The sequence below is a fragment of the Vombatus ursinus genome, unplaced genomic scaffold, assembly GCF_900497805.2.
Source record: "Vombatus ursinus unplaced genomic scaffold, bare-nosed wombat genome assembly UNPS02009770.1, whole genome shotgun sequence".
Classification (NCBI taxonomy): domain Eukaryota; kingdom Metazoa; phylum Chordata; class Mammalia; order Diprotodontia; family Vombatidae; genus Vombatus; species Vombatus ursinus.
The window spans coordinates 13,803,207-13,818,452 of record NW_020949548.1 but is presented as its reverse complement, the minus strand read 5'-3'; the positions used below and the strand labels follow the sequence as shown (position 1 = coordinate 13,818,452).

Here is a 15,246-nt window from a genome sequence, read left to right as displayed (position 1 = left end):
ACAGATATAAATTCCAGAGTGAATATTTGAATTACAAAATAATTCATTAAATTGTAAATTCTTCTGTGTTTAAAATGTTTTGATTTGAGAGAACACATTTTCATAGTAGACCTCTATTTTTTGTTGGGCCCATTTTACATCTTTTCTATTATGTTCTTAGAATATGTGGAATGAGAGTTAGCAGGATACTGATAAAAAGCAGGCCATGGAACAGGAGATTGGAGTTCATGCTAGCTGTGGACTTGTTGACCCTGAGCTTCTCAGTGCTGTTACTGGCTTGAAGCCTGTCTTTTCAGATAACCTCCTTCTGTGTATGGAGTTGCACATCTAGAGTTCTTTTCACAGATGAAATCAGAAGTCTTGACCAAAAAAATTTCAAAGTTAAACACTTAAAAGAAAAACACTCTTTGGTTTGCCTTAATAAGCCCAGGTAATTGATTTTGTGGGTGTACACACACACACCTACATATATACATATACATATGTAGAATACGTTTGGGTTTCAGGCTGTGGTTGGAGGAATGAGTTATCATAGGGTAAATGTTAACCCCAAGGAGTTAGATTTTAGTACCAAATCCAGTGGATGACTAGGAAGAGCAGTATAGGCTTTTTTCTGTCATGGTGATGTACAATTTTAGTTTTAGCCTTAGATTGGCTTTTTGAAAACAAAACAACTGATTAATTAAAGAGTAATGACTTCAGCAAGAAATAATCATCATTATGTATCAACAGAAAAAGATCTACAAAGATCAGATGGAGTTCATGTTGCAAAATCACGTATTCCCTCTCTTCAGCAGTGAACTGGGCTACATGAGAGCAAGGGTAAGGGTATTTTAAATCTTGCTTTTCTTCACATGCACTTTTGGCACTTAATTATGTGTTTTCTGTTTGGGTTTTCTGTTTAATATCGATTTCCTAAATGGCTGCAGCCTCGTGTGCATAGTTTCCATCTGTGTCTGGTAGCACTGTCTGTTTGCGTTTTGCATTCAGATGCTGCTGCCCACACATAATCCTTCAGCCAGAGAGAAACTTGGGATCATAGTACTGGCCTAGTGACGTCTTTTTGGACAAACCTACCACTGGTCAGCCTCCAAACTCCCAGACATATAAAACTTGGATGTTTAATAACACTTGATTATGATATGGCCTCTTTTTTTCCCCTTTCCTATTTATTGATAGAAAAAGAATCCTTCTGTATGGTTGAAATGAGGCATTTTTACTTGTTAACCACATATTTTAAAGGCTTGCTGGGTGCTTCATTATTTCTGCGAAGTGAAGTTTAAGAGTGACCAGAACCTGCAGACAGCTTTGGAACTGACCAGACGATGTCTGATTGATGACAGAGAGATGCCTGTGAAAGTGGAAGCTGCTATTGCCCTTCAAGTTCTGATTAGCAATCAGGAGAAAGGTAAAATCTTATCAAGTAAAATGTTGAAGAAATCTCTGCAAATTTAAATTTGTGCCTTAAATAATTTTTTATTGATACCTTTAAATGTGTATTTATTGCTTTAGTTTACATCCTCTTTATTTGACCTATACCCCCCCCCCCATCCCCAGAGGGTCATTCCTTTCTAGTACCAAAGTAAAAAAAGAAAGAGAATTTTAAAATTGTGTGAAACTAAATAGCACATTCGATGACATCTGATAGTCTCAGCCCCGTTCTACTTTCACAGTGTCTCCAGAGAAGAGAAGGTGCCTTTTCTTGTGTCCTTCTTAGGGGACAAGTTTGGTCATAAGTACACCTCAGTATTTCAGGGTTTTCTGTAGTTGTCCTTATATTTATCTTGTTGAAACTACACTTCATTTATGTTTTCCTTATTTGGTTTACCTCACTCCGTTTCATTTCATTCAGTTCTTACAGATCTTACTATACTTTTCTGTGTATGTCTATGTATAGGAAATTATACATAGAGATAGAGATGGAAGTCTTTGGTGCTTCCCTCCCAGGCATTCTAAAGCTAGGGCTCGAAGCCCTGGGGCCCCGAAGCAGGCTTCCGTTTGAAGGCTGCGTGCCGCGGTGGGAACGCCAGAGAGTTTGACATCAGTGAGCTGGGCAGCCCTTCCTCAGTGCCCCATCTTTAAGATAGCACTCCAAAAGTAGTGGGTAAGTAACGGCAACTTTTCTTCTTTATCTTGCAGCCAAGGAATATATTACGCCGTTCATTAGGCCTGTAATGCAGGCTCTTCTTCATATCATAAGGGAAACAGAAAATGACGATCTGACCAACGTGATTCAGAAAATGATTTGCGAGTACAGTGAAGAGGTTACCCCTATCGCTGTTGAAATGACACAACACTTGGTAAGTCATGCATTCTTGCATGCTTTAAACGTTTGGTCCAGCTTTGGTAGAAGATGAACTTGACTCAGTGATTCCCAAGAACCTTTCCACTTGTGAATTTCTCTGATTTTATTGTATATGGTGGTTACAGTTTGGGCATTTACCTGGAGATGTAAACTGTTGCCATAGGTATTATCTGCTATAGGGTTTCCCAACCATGTGTTTATAGGAAATCATACTTTTACAACCTAAGTAAGCTCCATACTTCAGAAAAGCTACAAATTAAAAACAAACAAAAAACCAACATGCCAAGATCCTTCTCCTTTTAACAATCTCTTCCTCGTTTTCCTAACCATGGACTTGTGTTTCTAAGAGCACTGATGTCCTGATATTTGCAAGGATAGAAGGATTTGCTTGGGAGAATTTAGATATTTGCCACTGAATATCTTACTGCTTAGTGGTGTTTTGAAACAGCAGTTCTTCAAATATTCTAGGCCTAGTAGCTGTTATTTGGTGTTAGGAGAGGAAATCTTATGTTTTTCAGATAGGAAGTAACTATGAATGTCTCCAAGTTGCAATATTTCAGTTACTGATAGTGATGACCATTAGTGACTTTTCTTTGAAAATGAATTTATCCTTCTCAAAATTCCCTATTGTTGGATGAATTAAGGCTGATTTCAAAAAGGTGTTTTGTTTTAATAGCCTTCCACAATTGAAGATATTATATCATTATGGGCAACTATTTTAGAAAGGTAATGTTGGTTAAGTTAATCAGACGTATTTTGCTCTTCCAGGCCATGACATTTAACCAGGTAATCCAGACTGGGCCAGATGAAGAAGGAAGTGATGATAAAGCAGTAACAGCTATGGGAATCTTAAATACAATCGATACACTTCTTAGTGTGGTGGAAGATCATAAAGAGGTAAGAAAACTGTTGTCCATGAGCACTTCTCCAAAGGTCACCATGTTCATCTTTCATGGTTTGAGAGAAAAGAATACGGGCAATTCTTCTAACTTTTCTGGTCTTTTACTTTTCCCCATTTATTTGTCCTTTTCTGGGATTTAGTTTATTTGGTCCACGCTCCTTGAATTTATCAAGCACAGTGTCTTCCTATATATGTTCCTATATGTAGAAGTCTCTACCAGCATTTAGGGAAGGAGCTAGTCTGACAAAACATTGAGAAGGAAAATAAACCAAGTAATATTCAATAGGTATCTGGATACCCAGAATGTTAAACATGAATCAGCAGCTTATGACAATGTGGTTTGTCATGTAGGTGCTTTTGTCCTGCTGGCAGATGCAGTTAGGAATCCTTCATATTATTATACCTAATGATGTGAACAGAGGTCTTGGGGCATCTCTTAAACTTCAACATTTGCAGACATTTTCTTTTCTCATTGTCTGTTAGGATTTAAATTTTAGACTGTGAAGTGGTGTAAAACTGAGTAGATATTTTCTAGTATTTTAAATATATTTCCTAATTCTGTGCTTATACGTTTTTACAATTTTTGGTGGTGTTCATATTACATTATACTTATGTATGTCACACATTCAGTCCCCTGTTGCAAAAGGTCATTGCTTATTGGGTGCAATCTCAGGATAAAGAGAGAATCTATTTGTTTTGAAATTGTGATATTCTAGATATTTTGGAGGCAGAAACTTAGTCATCTAGTGGGTTCTGATGTTGTAATTTCATCTATCTGTTCTCTTTCAGATCACGCAGCAGCTGGAGGGCATCTGTTTGCAAGTTATTGGTACTGTTTTACAACAGCATGTTTTAGGTACGTGTAACTATATATATGCCTTTGTATGGAGTAAGAGCTCTGATATCAGATAATTCCAATTTTACGTGAACAAAGACTAACACCTTCACAATTCACTCTATTTCAGAGTTTTATGAGGAAATCTTTTCCTTAGCTCACAGTTTGACCTGTCAGCAAGTGTCTCCACAAATGTGGCAGCTTTTGCCTCTTGTATTTGAAGTCTTTCAGCAGGATGGATTCGATTACTTTACAGGTAAGAAGTCAACTTTGAAATACTCTGCCTTTCTTGCTTCTTTGTAATATCAGTTGTCCCCAGCTCAGGTTTTCTTAGATGGGGAATACTGAGAAAAAAATGTATTATCTTCACTTAGAATCAGCACCCTGGGAAACTAAAATTTCTTTGTCCATGCATGCTTTGATTCCAATACATTTAGCCTGCTGGAGAATAGTTAATCCTAAGCAGAGTAACTTGGTTCAAGTAGTACATATTGCACAGGGTTGTTTTCATGAAATATTCCATTAGCATGAAGAGTTTTTATTAAACAAATTCCTCTAAGCTAGGCTGCTCTTGTTCCAACAGGGCTTAAGACTAAACCTTTGTACAGTGAAACAAATTACATGTATAACTGATGATCTTTATTTAACACAGATATGATGCCTCTTCTCCATAATTATGTCACCGTGGACACAGATACTCTTTTATCAGACACCAAATATCTTGAAATGATATATAGCATGTGCAAAAAGGTAGGTGTCCCTAACTTAGTGATAGTTGGTACCAGTTCACACAGAATCAGCGAAACAGTGCTTTGCTCTGGTCCTCCTTCATGATGAGCTGGTGTTCTGCATCATTCACTCATGATTCTATGGGACGTGGGTGGGCAGAGGTCTCAGCCCTTTAAGCTATTTCCTTTGAACTCTTGGAGTTGAGGCACATGGGACAAGTGCTAGGAGCATAGGTGTGGCATGAAGTGTTGGAAGAAAGCTGCTTGTTTACTGTTGGGTGCCCCGCCATTTTGAACCTCAGGTTCTTTAGTCATAAACGGAGAACAATAATATCTGCAGTGCCTACCACAGGATTGTTTAGGAAAATGCCTTTAAATTTTTAAAGGAGTTCCACACCTGTAGGTATTGGATATAGGAACATCAACTTCATAGTGACTCTTTTGAGAAGGTCTTTTTTTTTTTTTTTTTTTTTTTTGTGAGGCAATCAGGGGTTAAGTGACTTGCCCAGGGTCACACAGCTAGTAAGTGTTACGTGTCTGAGGCCGGATTTGAACTCAGGTCCTCCTGACTTCAATGCCGGTGCTTTATCCACTGCACCACCTAACTGCCCCCAAAGCTGTCTCTTTTCATGGAAAGAGTAATAAATGTGTAGTGGAGATCTTAAGCTTTCCAAGCATCTTGTGTGTCATATTGTGCTAGGCTCTAAATAACATCATTTTCAATTTTCTTGTGTAAAATTAGCAGGTGGGATTAGGTGACATTTGCCAAGTCTTTGATTGATTGATTGATTGATTGGCACCAGGTATAGGCACTGTCAAAAATCATTTCCCTGTTTATAGTGCAGGAAGGAACTTTTTAAACTGATACAGATACCTTTAGTATTCTAAATAGTATCTGATAACTAAATAGTACTGTCTTTTTCTGTGAATGTATTGCTAGTCTCCTTGGTTGCCCCAAGCCTTCACTCAGGGAAAGAGCAGCCACTAGGGCTGGGGGGAGTCCATCCAACTCTGACCTCATTTTAAGAAGCTTCATTCTAGTTTTATCTTGTTCTTTGATAGGTCTTGACAGGGGTAGCAGGAGAAGATGCAGAATGTCATGCAGCCAAGTTGTTGGAAGTGATCATTCTACAATGCAAAGGGCGTGGCATTGATCAGGTGAGTAATGTTATACCAACTGCAATTGGTTTTTGAGCATATCAGGGAGGAAATACCAGGCATATATTTACATTTTTGAAAAATTTCCATGCAATCACTCCCCCATCCTTTTGTAAAGTTTGAACATTATGTCAAGTCCAAAAAATTTTTTTCCCACCAAAATTGTTCCTTGCTTGTAGCACAATACTTCTGTCATTAATAGTGTGAGTTTTGGAACTCTTAGAATGTTGCAGGTTCCCTGTTAAAGACCTTACAAGATATGTCCTTATTAGGCATTGCCTTGAATATTGATATTCTCCTTATATTAATTGGGAACTGGTAAGGTGGGTAATTATTTTCCAAGTTAAAGTATCTAGTAAAAGTTGCAGGCAGTTAGCAAGGCATTGCATATAGTAAAATTTGGTCAGAAGCGTGTTACGTGAAATTGGTTTGGATGTGGTCCTTGCTGGCATTGTGAAATACATTGCTTTTTAATGCTTTGCAGTGTATTCCCTTGTTTGTGGAAGCTGCATTGGAGAGACTGACCAGAGAGGTCAAAACGAGCGAACTCAGAACAATGTGTCTTCAGGTTGCCATTGCAGCTCTTTATTATAATCCTCATCTGCTCCTCAACACCTTAGAAAACCTTCGGTTCCCCAACAATGTTGAACCTGTCACAAATCACTTTATTACACAGTGGCTTAATGATGTTGATTGCTTCTTGGGGTAAGTGACTTAATAAGGAGAATTGCATCTCATCTAAACTTTGTGAAGACCTTTTTCCCACTAAACTTCTGTTTTTGTTTTTAGGCTTCACGATAGAAAGATGTGTGTTCTAGGCTTGTGTGCTCTTATTGACTTGGAACAAATACCGCAAGTTTTAAATCAGGTTTCGGGACAAATTCTTCCAGCTTTTATCCTTTTATTTAATGGGTTAAAAAGAGCATATGCTTGTCATGCAGAGCATGAGAATGATAGTGATGAAGATGATGAAGCTGATGATGATGAAGAAACAGGTAAGGGGATTGAAATGGTGGAGTCCCCAACTTGCACCATGTTTACCTTATAGCAGGGAAAGAGTTGGAAATCAGAAGACCCAGGCTCCACATTCGGGCTGTCACATTTTTGTGTGGTCTAGTCTGTTAAATAATGGAAAGGGCACTGACAGTCACAGGTCCGGAACCTAACTCACTTATGACCTTTGAGTCCATATCCTGACCTCACCCTAACTTGTGGATGGAAATGTTCTCCAAGGTCACTTCCATCTTTAATGGTTTGTGGTTAATCACTCTGATGGGAAGATGATGGGCTTGGACAAAAGAGTCATAAATATATTTTTAGTGAATGGTTGTATAGCTTTAGGTTTCTGAGAAAATATGGCCCATATTTGGATCAATATAATATATTTTTTTTTAAAGGAGGAAGGTCAGAATATATTTTTGAGATGAAAATTAGGCACTTGGGGATTTAAATAAGCAAATTCAGTTACAAATAACCTAGCCAATTTTTACAAAATGAAATTTACAGTAAACTCTCTCTTATCTGGCATAGTTGGGTAGACTGGAATTTGGTTGTTTTCTCATTCATCAGATAGTCAGATAGATTAGCTGGGAGTTCTTCACATGCAGGGAAAGAATCTCCTTGGGCATATAAGGAGGCACTGGAAAGCTACCCCTTGCCATAGGATCATCATGCTCATGAACTTCCATAGTACTTGTCCTGAGCAAGGCCAGAAACACTAGTTGATATTTTTGATTCATCAAGTGCCGGATAACAGAGTATTTACTAAATGCATTTCCCTTCAGGTTGGATTAGTTGTAACAACCTCTCTCAGCAACCCTCCTCTATACTAACATTCCAGCACACCTGCCATGCAAAGGTAAATCAAGTGGACCATGGGTACTACTTTCCACCTCTTAGATGCACACATGTGCTGATAGTAGTATCCTGGATGGTGATAAAAGACTTACTGGAATTTTAGAAAAGACTATTTTAATGCCTCCATAAGGGAGGGACAGTAGGGGTCCTGCTTCAATAAAATGAGGGGCTTTACCTAGAACTGAGGTTCCTTATTTTTATTTAAATAAACTGTTGGCTCATCTTTTTTGTCAGATGTAAGTAAACTCCTTTTTTTTTTTTTTTTTTTTTTTTGATGAGCTGGATCTGCCACAGCCCACAAGCCTTAGTGATGAGATGTTAGCTTTTGTTCTCCCCATCCCTTGTGTCATTATAGGAATTTCTGAAGTACAACACTGAGTTAGGTGGTAATTTAGGGGAGGAAGAACGAGTAGGTTATAGAGAAGAAGTTATTTTTTGAAATTCAAATGTTTACAGAAGGAAGGGTTTTGTTTTGGGTTTTTTTTTTTTTGTTGTTTGTTTGTTTGTTTTTTTTTGTGGTAGTTGGGGAATTTTTGGCCTGGGAATAAAAATTTCCTGCTGGCTAATTCTGCTTCTTTGTATATCGGTGCTTGGGAAAACACTGCTTCCTGACCTCTTGTTGTTAATATCTGTGTGCCTTGGGTTTGTCACTTAATTTCTGACTCCTAATTTCCTCATTCGTAAAGATGACTTTATATGAGATCCTATATAACACTCCAATGTGCTATAACTATGATCTGAATGTCAGTTTTTGGCATAGTTATTTTTAGTTTCTAGTAATACTAGATAATACACAATATCATAGTGAAAAGAGTTGAATTTGAAATTAATGGTCTTTAACTATATAGTCTTTGTGTATGGGACCTTCCTTTACACTTGTTTTTTGGTTATTTTTTTTTTTTTGCTTTAATATAAAATGAAGGAAGAATCAAGAAGGGGTGTATGCGATGATCATTCAGTTCTAATAACCTGCTTCTAAAGTCTACTAAGTTTGCTTCTGAAATGGGCTTTCAGAACGATTAATGGTGCCATGAATACTCTTCCTGGAAATTCTTGAGTTGTGGAACTAACTGTATACTTATTACTGTGAACGTGTTGTCATTTTGTAATTTAAAATGATCTTCCCAAGTTTAAAAACATTCCTGTTCTTTGACAGAAGAGCTTGGAAGTGATGAAGATGATATTGATGAGGATGGGCAAGAATATTTAGAGATCCTGGCTAAGCAGGCAGGAGAAGATGGAGACGATGAAGAGTGGGAAGAAGATGATGCAGAAGAAACTGCCCTGGAAGGCTATTCCACAATCATTGATGATGAAGAGAACCCTGTTGATGAGTATCAGATATTTAAAGCTATATTTCAGAGTAAGTAATTGCAATATGACTCAAATTGTAACTTTTTAGATTTGTGCACACTGAGCATGCTTAATACATATCCTAAAAATCCATAAGTAACTAACCTAGAATTTCTGGACCTAACTGGAAATTTGTGAATTAGTTTTAAATTTTAATTAAACTTTTGGACTGTCTAGAGTTCAACAGGTATTTAATGTTTAGATAAATTTGGGCTTAATATAAAGACCTTTACTAGCTGTATGAAAATGTAATGGGCTTCCTCAGTAAGGTGTAACGTATATCATCACTGTGGGTGTTCAAGCAGATGGAAAATTGTTCCTGTTGAGCCAAAGCAGCTGAATCATAACTATTTCACTGAAATATAAATCACCATGTTCTGTACACGATACCAGTTATGCTGAAGGCTTAGAAAATACATGCCCAAAATCAGTATGTCCTGTGGTTTAAGGGAACAGGGGCCAGCGTGGCTTTTCCTTTTAATTACTCTCTGAAATGGTCTTTTATGTATTAATTACAGGTGACCATTCTGTATAGCTATGAATACTGAAGGTTTTATTGAAATGGGTTTTTTTTTGTTTTTGGAAGAGGAATGAGAAAAGTTATATAGGAGGAGCAAAATGGAACTCTTCCATCTTGCTCTCTTGAACAGCTCAGAACTTAATATTTTGAAAGCTTCCCCAAGATGAGGGCAGTTGTGAGAATTTTTTAATCTGCTACATGTAAAGCAGTTGGTAAAACTATACAGTAGTCTAAAAGAATCATCTCTACAGTATTTCCTGGAGAACAACAAGAATGCTTCAAACACTATGACTCCAACCTCAGTGCTTCTTGAAACCTCATTTAGTATGATTATGGTGATAATTTTTTATTTCTTTATCTTTTTTTTTTTTTTTGTTAGCTATTCAAAGTCGTAATCCTGTGTGGTACCAAGCTCTGACTCATGGACTTAATGAAGAGCAAAGGAAACAGTTACAAGACATAGCAACTCTGGCAGACCAGAGACGAGCAGCCCATGGTACTCCTATAAGTTTTATTCCTTTTTTAAGTGCCCGAGATAATTTTGCATATTTTTGAAGTTGAAAACCTGCTCCAAATGTGTAATTATGTTGTTTGTTACAGACCACATGGTCAATATAATTTATCACTGTTAATAGATTTGTAATGTTAAAGTAAATGTCCTTATCATTTCATTAGACATAGTTGAATTTACTGAGTTGTACAGTCACCAAATTGCTTTCTACTCATAGCTCTAAAGGGTGCCAAGTACAATCGTATGGAAGTGAACTATTAATTTTCAGTCACAGGCATAGGAGGATTGGTAGGACCTTGGGAAAATATATTAAAATCACAATATTAACATGTAACCTGATCCTATAATGACGACAATAGTAATAATAACAAATATACAGGCAACCTTTCAAATTTTACAAAGTATTTTGTTCACAGAAACCCTATATGGTAGATAATGCTATAATTATTTTGGTTTGTGCTATTCAGAATCTTTATCAGTACCCTTCTTCCCTCTCTCTCAAGATTGCCTCTGTCTCCTGTTTTAGTGAAATAATAGAGCCTCTCTGGTGGGTGCCTTCTCTCTTACTCTTCACCTCAGCTCCTCTGTATCTTCACCTAGCTTCTTCTGCCTTTCTTCCTATCTATGAAGTAGGCATTGCATGCCCTTCTTGCCAAGTTCAACTTCTTCACTTGGCCAAATTATTATTTCCTTTTATCTTCAGTCTCTACTGATTTTTCCCACTGGCTTCAGACAAACCTTTACCTAACTCAGAGAATTCCTATACTCACCCCACCACCACCCTCTCTTTTCTCATCCCTTCCAAATATGGCTTCTGAACTCACTGACAGTCAGCTATTTCCAAGGACTCCAGTGATCTCCTTATTGTTACATTAGGCACTTTCTGTGCAGTTGTCTTTGGTCTCTGCAACTTTTAATTATTATTCTTGTTCCATTGGCTTCTATGGATCCCACCTCCATGTTCCTCCTACCTGTTTGACCTTTCCTTTGAAGTCACGTTTACTTGCTTCACCTCCTGCCCCCTCATTTTGGATGTCCTCCAAAGACCTATCCTGGATATTTTCTTCTTTATATATACTTTTTTTCCTTTAAATATTTCTTCTGCTTCCATAGATTGAAAAAGTGTATCTATGGTGAAGAATTCCATATTTGTATTTATTTCCCTATTCTCTTTCTCCTGTATTCTAGTCATTGTCTCCTCTCTATCTCCTCTTCAGTGGCCCGTAAGAAAATCAAACTCACTATCCCCAAAACATAAGAAATTTTCTTATTCTTTAACCTCTGCCCCTCCTAAGTTTGTGCTTTTTTTGTTGAAGGGCATGCCCCTCCTCTCATTCACCAAGTTTTAAACCTTACAGTCACCTTGAATCCAGCTGCCCCTTCATCCCCAATATCTAAAATTGTACTGCTTCTGCCTCCACGTCTCTTCCATCTGTAACCTTTCTGCTTACACTGCCACTATCTTAGATTTAACAGCTTTGGCTCAGTCTATTGTAATAACCTTCTCATTGTGGTTTTTGCCTTTCTTCTCTAATGTATCTTATAAAATTTATTTTGATGCTTTTTGTTTTTCAACCAACTCCTTTTTTGTTCAGCTACCCGAGATAATTACTCTATCTTACGTTTCCTTCTCCTAAATTTATTAGTCAACATCTCTCCTTTCTTGAGGCTAGGAACTGTTCCATTTTTTCCTTGTGTCCCCAGTGCAAGGCAGCTAGATTTTGCTGTAATGCACAGAGCACTGGGCCTGGAGTCAGGAAGCCTCATCTTAGTTCAAATCTGGCCTCAAACACTTTATTAGCTTTGTGACCCTGGGCAAGTCATTTCACCCTGTTTGTCTCAGTTTCCTCATCTGTAAAATGAGCTGGAGAAGGAAATGGCAAACCACTCCAGTATCTTAGCCAAGAAAACCCCAAATAAGATCAGAAAGAGTTGGACATGACTGAAAAATGTCTGAACAACAACATCCCTAGAGCATCGGCATGGCACACTGAATGATTTGAACTTTTGCATAATTGAGTTGAACTAGTTGATTATGTATTTCCTGTTTGGTTTAGGGTGGTTAATACACTGGGTGAATGCCAGCCATGATTGGGCTCAGGTTCTAGAAGGCGGTTTCCAATTATGCCTGTAGCATTTTAATAATAGTCACTTAATTGTAGGCAAGTTGTCTCACCCCTCAAGGTTTTTGGAAAGGGAGTTTTCCCACAGCAATGACATCACTGGATAGGGCCTGAAATCAGTTATTAGTTGGTAGAGACACACTGGCATATTTCTGGAAGAGAACCAAAAAAGGGGGGGGAGTTTTGGCCCATCCCATTAAGTACAGACATTGAGTACTTACTGACAGTGGACTAGGGCAGTTAATTAAGAATCCTGAGGCCATGAGATGTCATACGATGATAAACGTCCCCCATTTTTATCAGAAATTACATCATTTGTTTCTAATGAAGAAAAAACCCTTTTTTCCGTCCTTCATACCACTTGCTCTACTTGGTATTTGCTACTGTAGGCTTTTATTGGGGTTATATGCTGTATGTTCCTTTTTCATACTAAGAAAGAAAGTTTTAAGATCTTATAAAAAGTAAAAACCAGAAAATCCAAAATAGGTTTTGAAGATCATTACCAACAAGATAAAGTACATAGAATTTAGCACAACCCTTTCATTTATTTATAGATGAGGAAACTGAGTCCCAGAGATTAGGTGTACCGTGTTCAAGGTTACACAGGCTGTAAGCAAGCATTTTCAACCAAGTGGCCTGTAACCCGAGGATGGCTGGAGCCAAGCAAAGCAGACTAGAGACAGGAGAGTCAGGAATCAAACAGAAGTGAAGGAAATGGCTTGCCAGCAAGGAAGCAGATTAGACACACGAGCCGGGGCCCTGCTCCTAGTGGGAGGACCTGAGGCAGTGTGGAGAGATCTCACTACTTACACCTCTGGCTCCACAGTGAGCTGTAGCCCTGACAATGAGGGGTAACAGCAGCAATGACACAAGTTTGATTCATACTTGACCAGAAACAATTCTGGAATTTTGCTGTGGCTGACATCATCCAGAGGGTGAGCACAAAGGATTGTTCTCAGGACACAACTTGCTCGCTAGGTCTTTGTGGTGTCTCCTGATACTTATAGCATCAGTATGTGCCCAGCTTTTGTGACTCTGTTGCCCTGTCTATTATGCCAAAGTGGCTTAAAATAAATTGGTTTTGTAATAGCACCAGCATGTTATGAGCTATGAGAAATATGTTGTCAAACTGAACGTACATATACATACACAATGTACGTATGTGCGTATGGTTGTATGTATTTGACAGCCAAAAGATAATTTTACTATATTGTCTCTGTATGTAGTAATGAATGCTTTCTTTTAAAAAATGTAGCCAAAGTAAATGTTTTGTCTTCCAGAATCCAAAATGATTGAGAAACATGGAGGATACAAATTCAACGCTCCAGTTGTGCCAAGTTCATTCAATTTTGGAGGTCCAGCCCCTGGGATGAATTGAATTATCCCTTTTTTTCCTGCTACCGTGTGATTGTAGTAAAGAGCTTGTGTTCCTCCCAGTAGTGGTTCCAGAACTGGTTTGTGTTCTCTACAGCTCACTCTAAACTAATTGATCAATAGATTGGACAGAAAACCCAGGAAGTGGGACCTGATCATGCAACCTGGCACTGGAAAGTAAACCAGAGGGATATTGGTTGGGGTGGGGGGGAGGGCTGGGTGGTTTTTGTTTTGTTTGGGGGTGGGAGGGTTGTTTCCTTTATTTTTTTTTTTTGGAAGAAAAGAAGAACCTGACTTTGGAGCTTCAAATGACACACTGTGGAGATCTGCAAACAAACGAGGGGATGTCATAAGGCAGCTTTTCTTTTTCTGAGGAAAAAATAGGCATGGGCTGCAGAACTATTTAAAATGTCTCATTTACAGTACAAGCTCAAAGGTAGATGTAATTTTTACACTTATGAATATTTTGCCCAGTTCCCTTTCCCATCCCCTCCCCCATTGGGTCTTTATTCTTTTAATGTAAATAAGGTAATCTGATAGCCTTACTTAATCTTCATCATTTCCATTTATCAAAGATTGTTCCTATATAGATTATTGGACACTTATTGTAGCACTACATAACTGATACAAATCTGTAAATGAATTAGCACTTTCATATTGAAACAAGCCTGCTAGCCTATGTATAAAATAGCAAAATGTTTGCTGTTTATAAAAAGAAGGGATGTAATGGGGCGGGGGGCTGGGGTAATTTCAAGTTATTAATTTAAAAATGAACTAGCAGTTTTGTACCTGGTGACTGTGGTGCACTCACCTCTGACAGTGACTTGAATTCGGTATGTAAAAAGGGGTTAGTGATACTTCATTGCTGCTAAAAAATGGCAACACCCTCTGTGTCCTTTGTTTTTTTCTTAAGGCTCTCAATGTACAAGTGGAAATTTGGATATAAGACCTTAATGTAAAAATGAGAAAGGTTATCTTCTCTGAAGCATGTAAATTGGACCTAAGTTCTGCTCTTAAAGAGTTGATTGAAGTGTGTGGATGAACATCTATATATGCAATCTATTAAAAGAACTTAATTCGGCTGATATGGCTTGATCTGATGCGGTTTTTTTCTAATTTCTAAAACTTCTGTTATATTGACTTAGTTTTCCCCCTGCACCTGGTAATAGTGCTAAGTGCTTGATTTCCTTTTGTTTTTGCATTTAAACTACCACGTGTGTCTCTGTGCCTATCACAGTATCTCTGTCTTTTAACTCAGTCAGTAGGCACAGCTCTCTCTGGGACCACTTTTGATACCACTCCCAAAACAAGCCAGCAGCAAGATGGTGCATAGAGGTTGGTTTGCCATCCCTCAACCTATTGACACCTCTAAAAGAAATCATTAGTTTCTTATCTTGAATTGATCTTAAATATTTGTCTAGTTAGTCATTGTTGATTTGGGTTGTTTTTATATATTAAATACACACACACATATTAACATGTATCAAAGTGTTGTGTTATTGAATTTTAAGCTATTTTAATTTAAATGCTGTTGGGTCTCAAAACAGTCTAGAGAATTGATTACATCTGTAAAAATGAAAC

At 37.8% G+C, this 15,246-nt stretch overlaps 1 protein-coding gene and 1 non-coding gene across 3 annotated transcripts in view; both read left to right on the top strand.

Moving 5' to 3' along the window:
• Positions 1 to 13,727, top strand: part of IPO7 (importin 7) — a 48,050-nt gene extending 34,323 nt beyond the window's left edge. The window contains exons 13-25 of one of the 2 annotated variants that reach the window (XM_027852633.1): positions 733 to 822; positions 1,243 to 1,408; positions 2,140 to 2,300; positions 3,074 to 3,202; positions 3,996 to 4,062; positions 4,172 to 4,297; positions 4,694 to 4,791; positions 5,832 to 5,927; positions 6,412 to 6,632; positions 6,717 to 6,922; positions 8,944 to 9,147; positions 10,037 to 10,153; positions 13,572 to 13,727. In XM_027852633.1, coding sequence (XP_027708434.1) covers positions 733 to 822; positions 1,243 to 1,408; positions 2,140 to 2,300; positions 3,074 to 3,202; positions 3,996 to 4,062; positions 4,172 to 4,297; positions 4,694 to 4,791; positions 5,832 to 5,927; positions 6,412 to 6,632; positions 6,717 to 6,922; positions 8,944 to 9,147; positions 10,037 to 10,153; positions 13,572 to 13,669 — 1,779 coding nt within the window. In that variant the 3' untranslated portion in view covers positions 13,670 to 13,727. Of the gene's footprint in view, positions 1 to 732; positions 823 to 1,242; positions 1,409 to 2,139; positions 2,301 to 3,073; positions 3,203 to 3,995; positions 4,063 to 4,171; positions 4,298 to 4,693; positions 4,792 to 5,831; positions 5,928 to 6,411; positions 6,633 to 6,716; positions 6,923 to 8,940; positions 9,148 to 10,036; positions 10,154 to 13,571 lie in introns of both variants that reach the window. The other variant, XM_027852632.1, reaches the window with a different exon arrangement.
• Positions 926 to 1,108, top strand: LOC114036256. The gene has a single exon (XR_003568317.1). It is a non-coding gene; the product is annotated as a small nucleolar RNA SNORA23 (small nucleolar RNA).
• Positions 13,728 to 15,246: the final 1,519 nt, after the last annotated feature.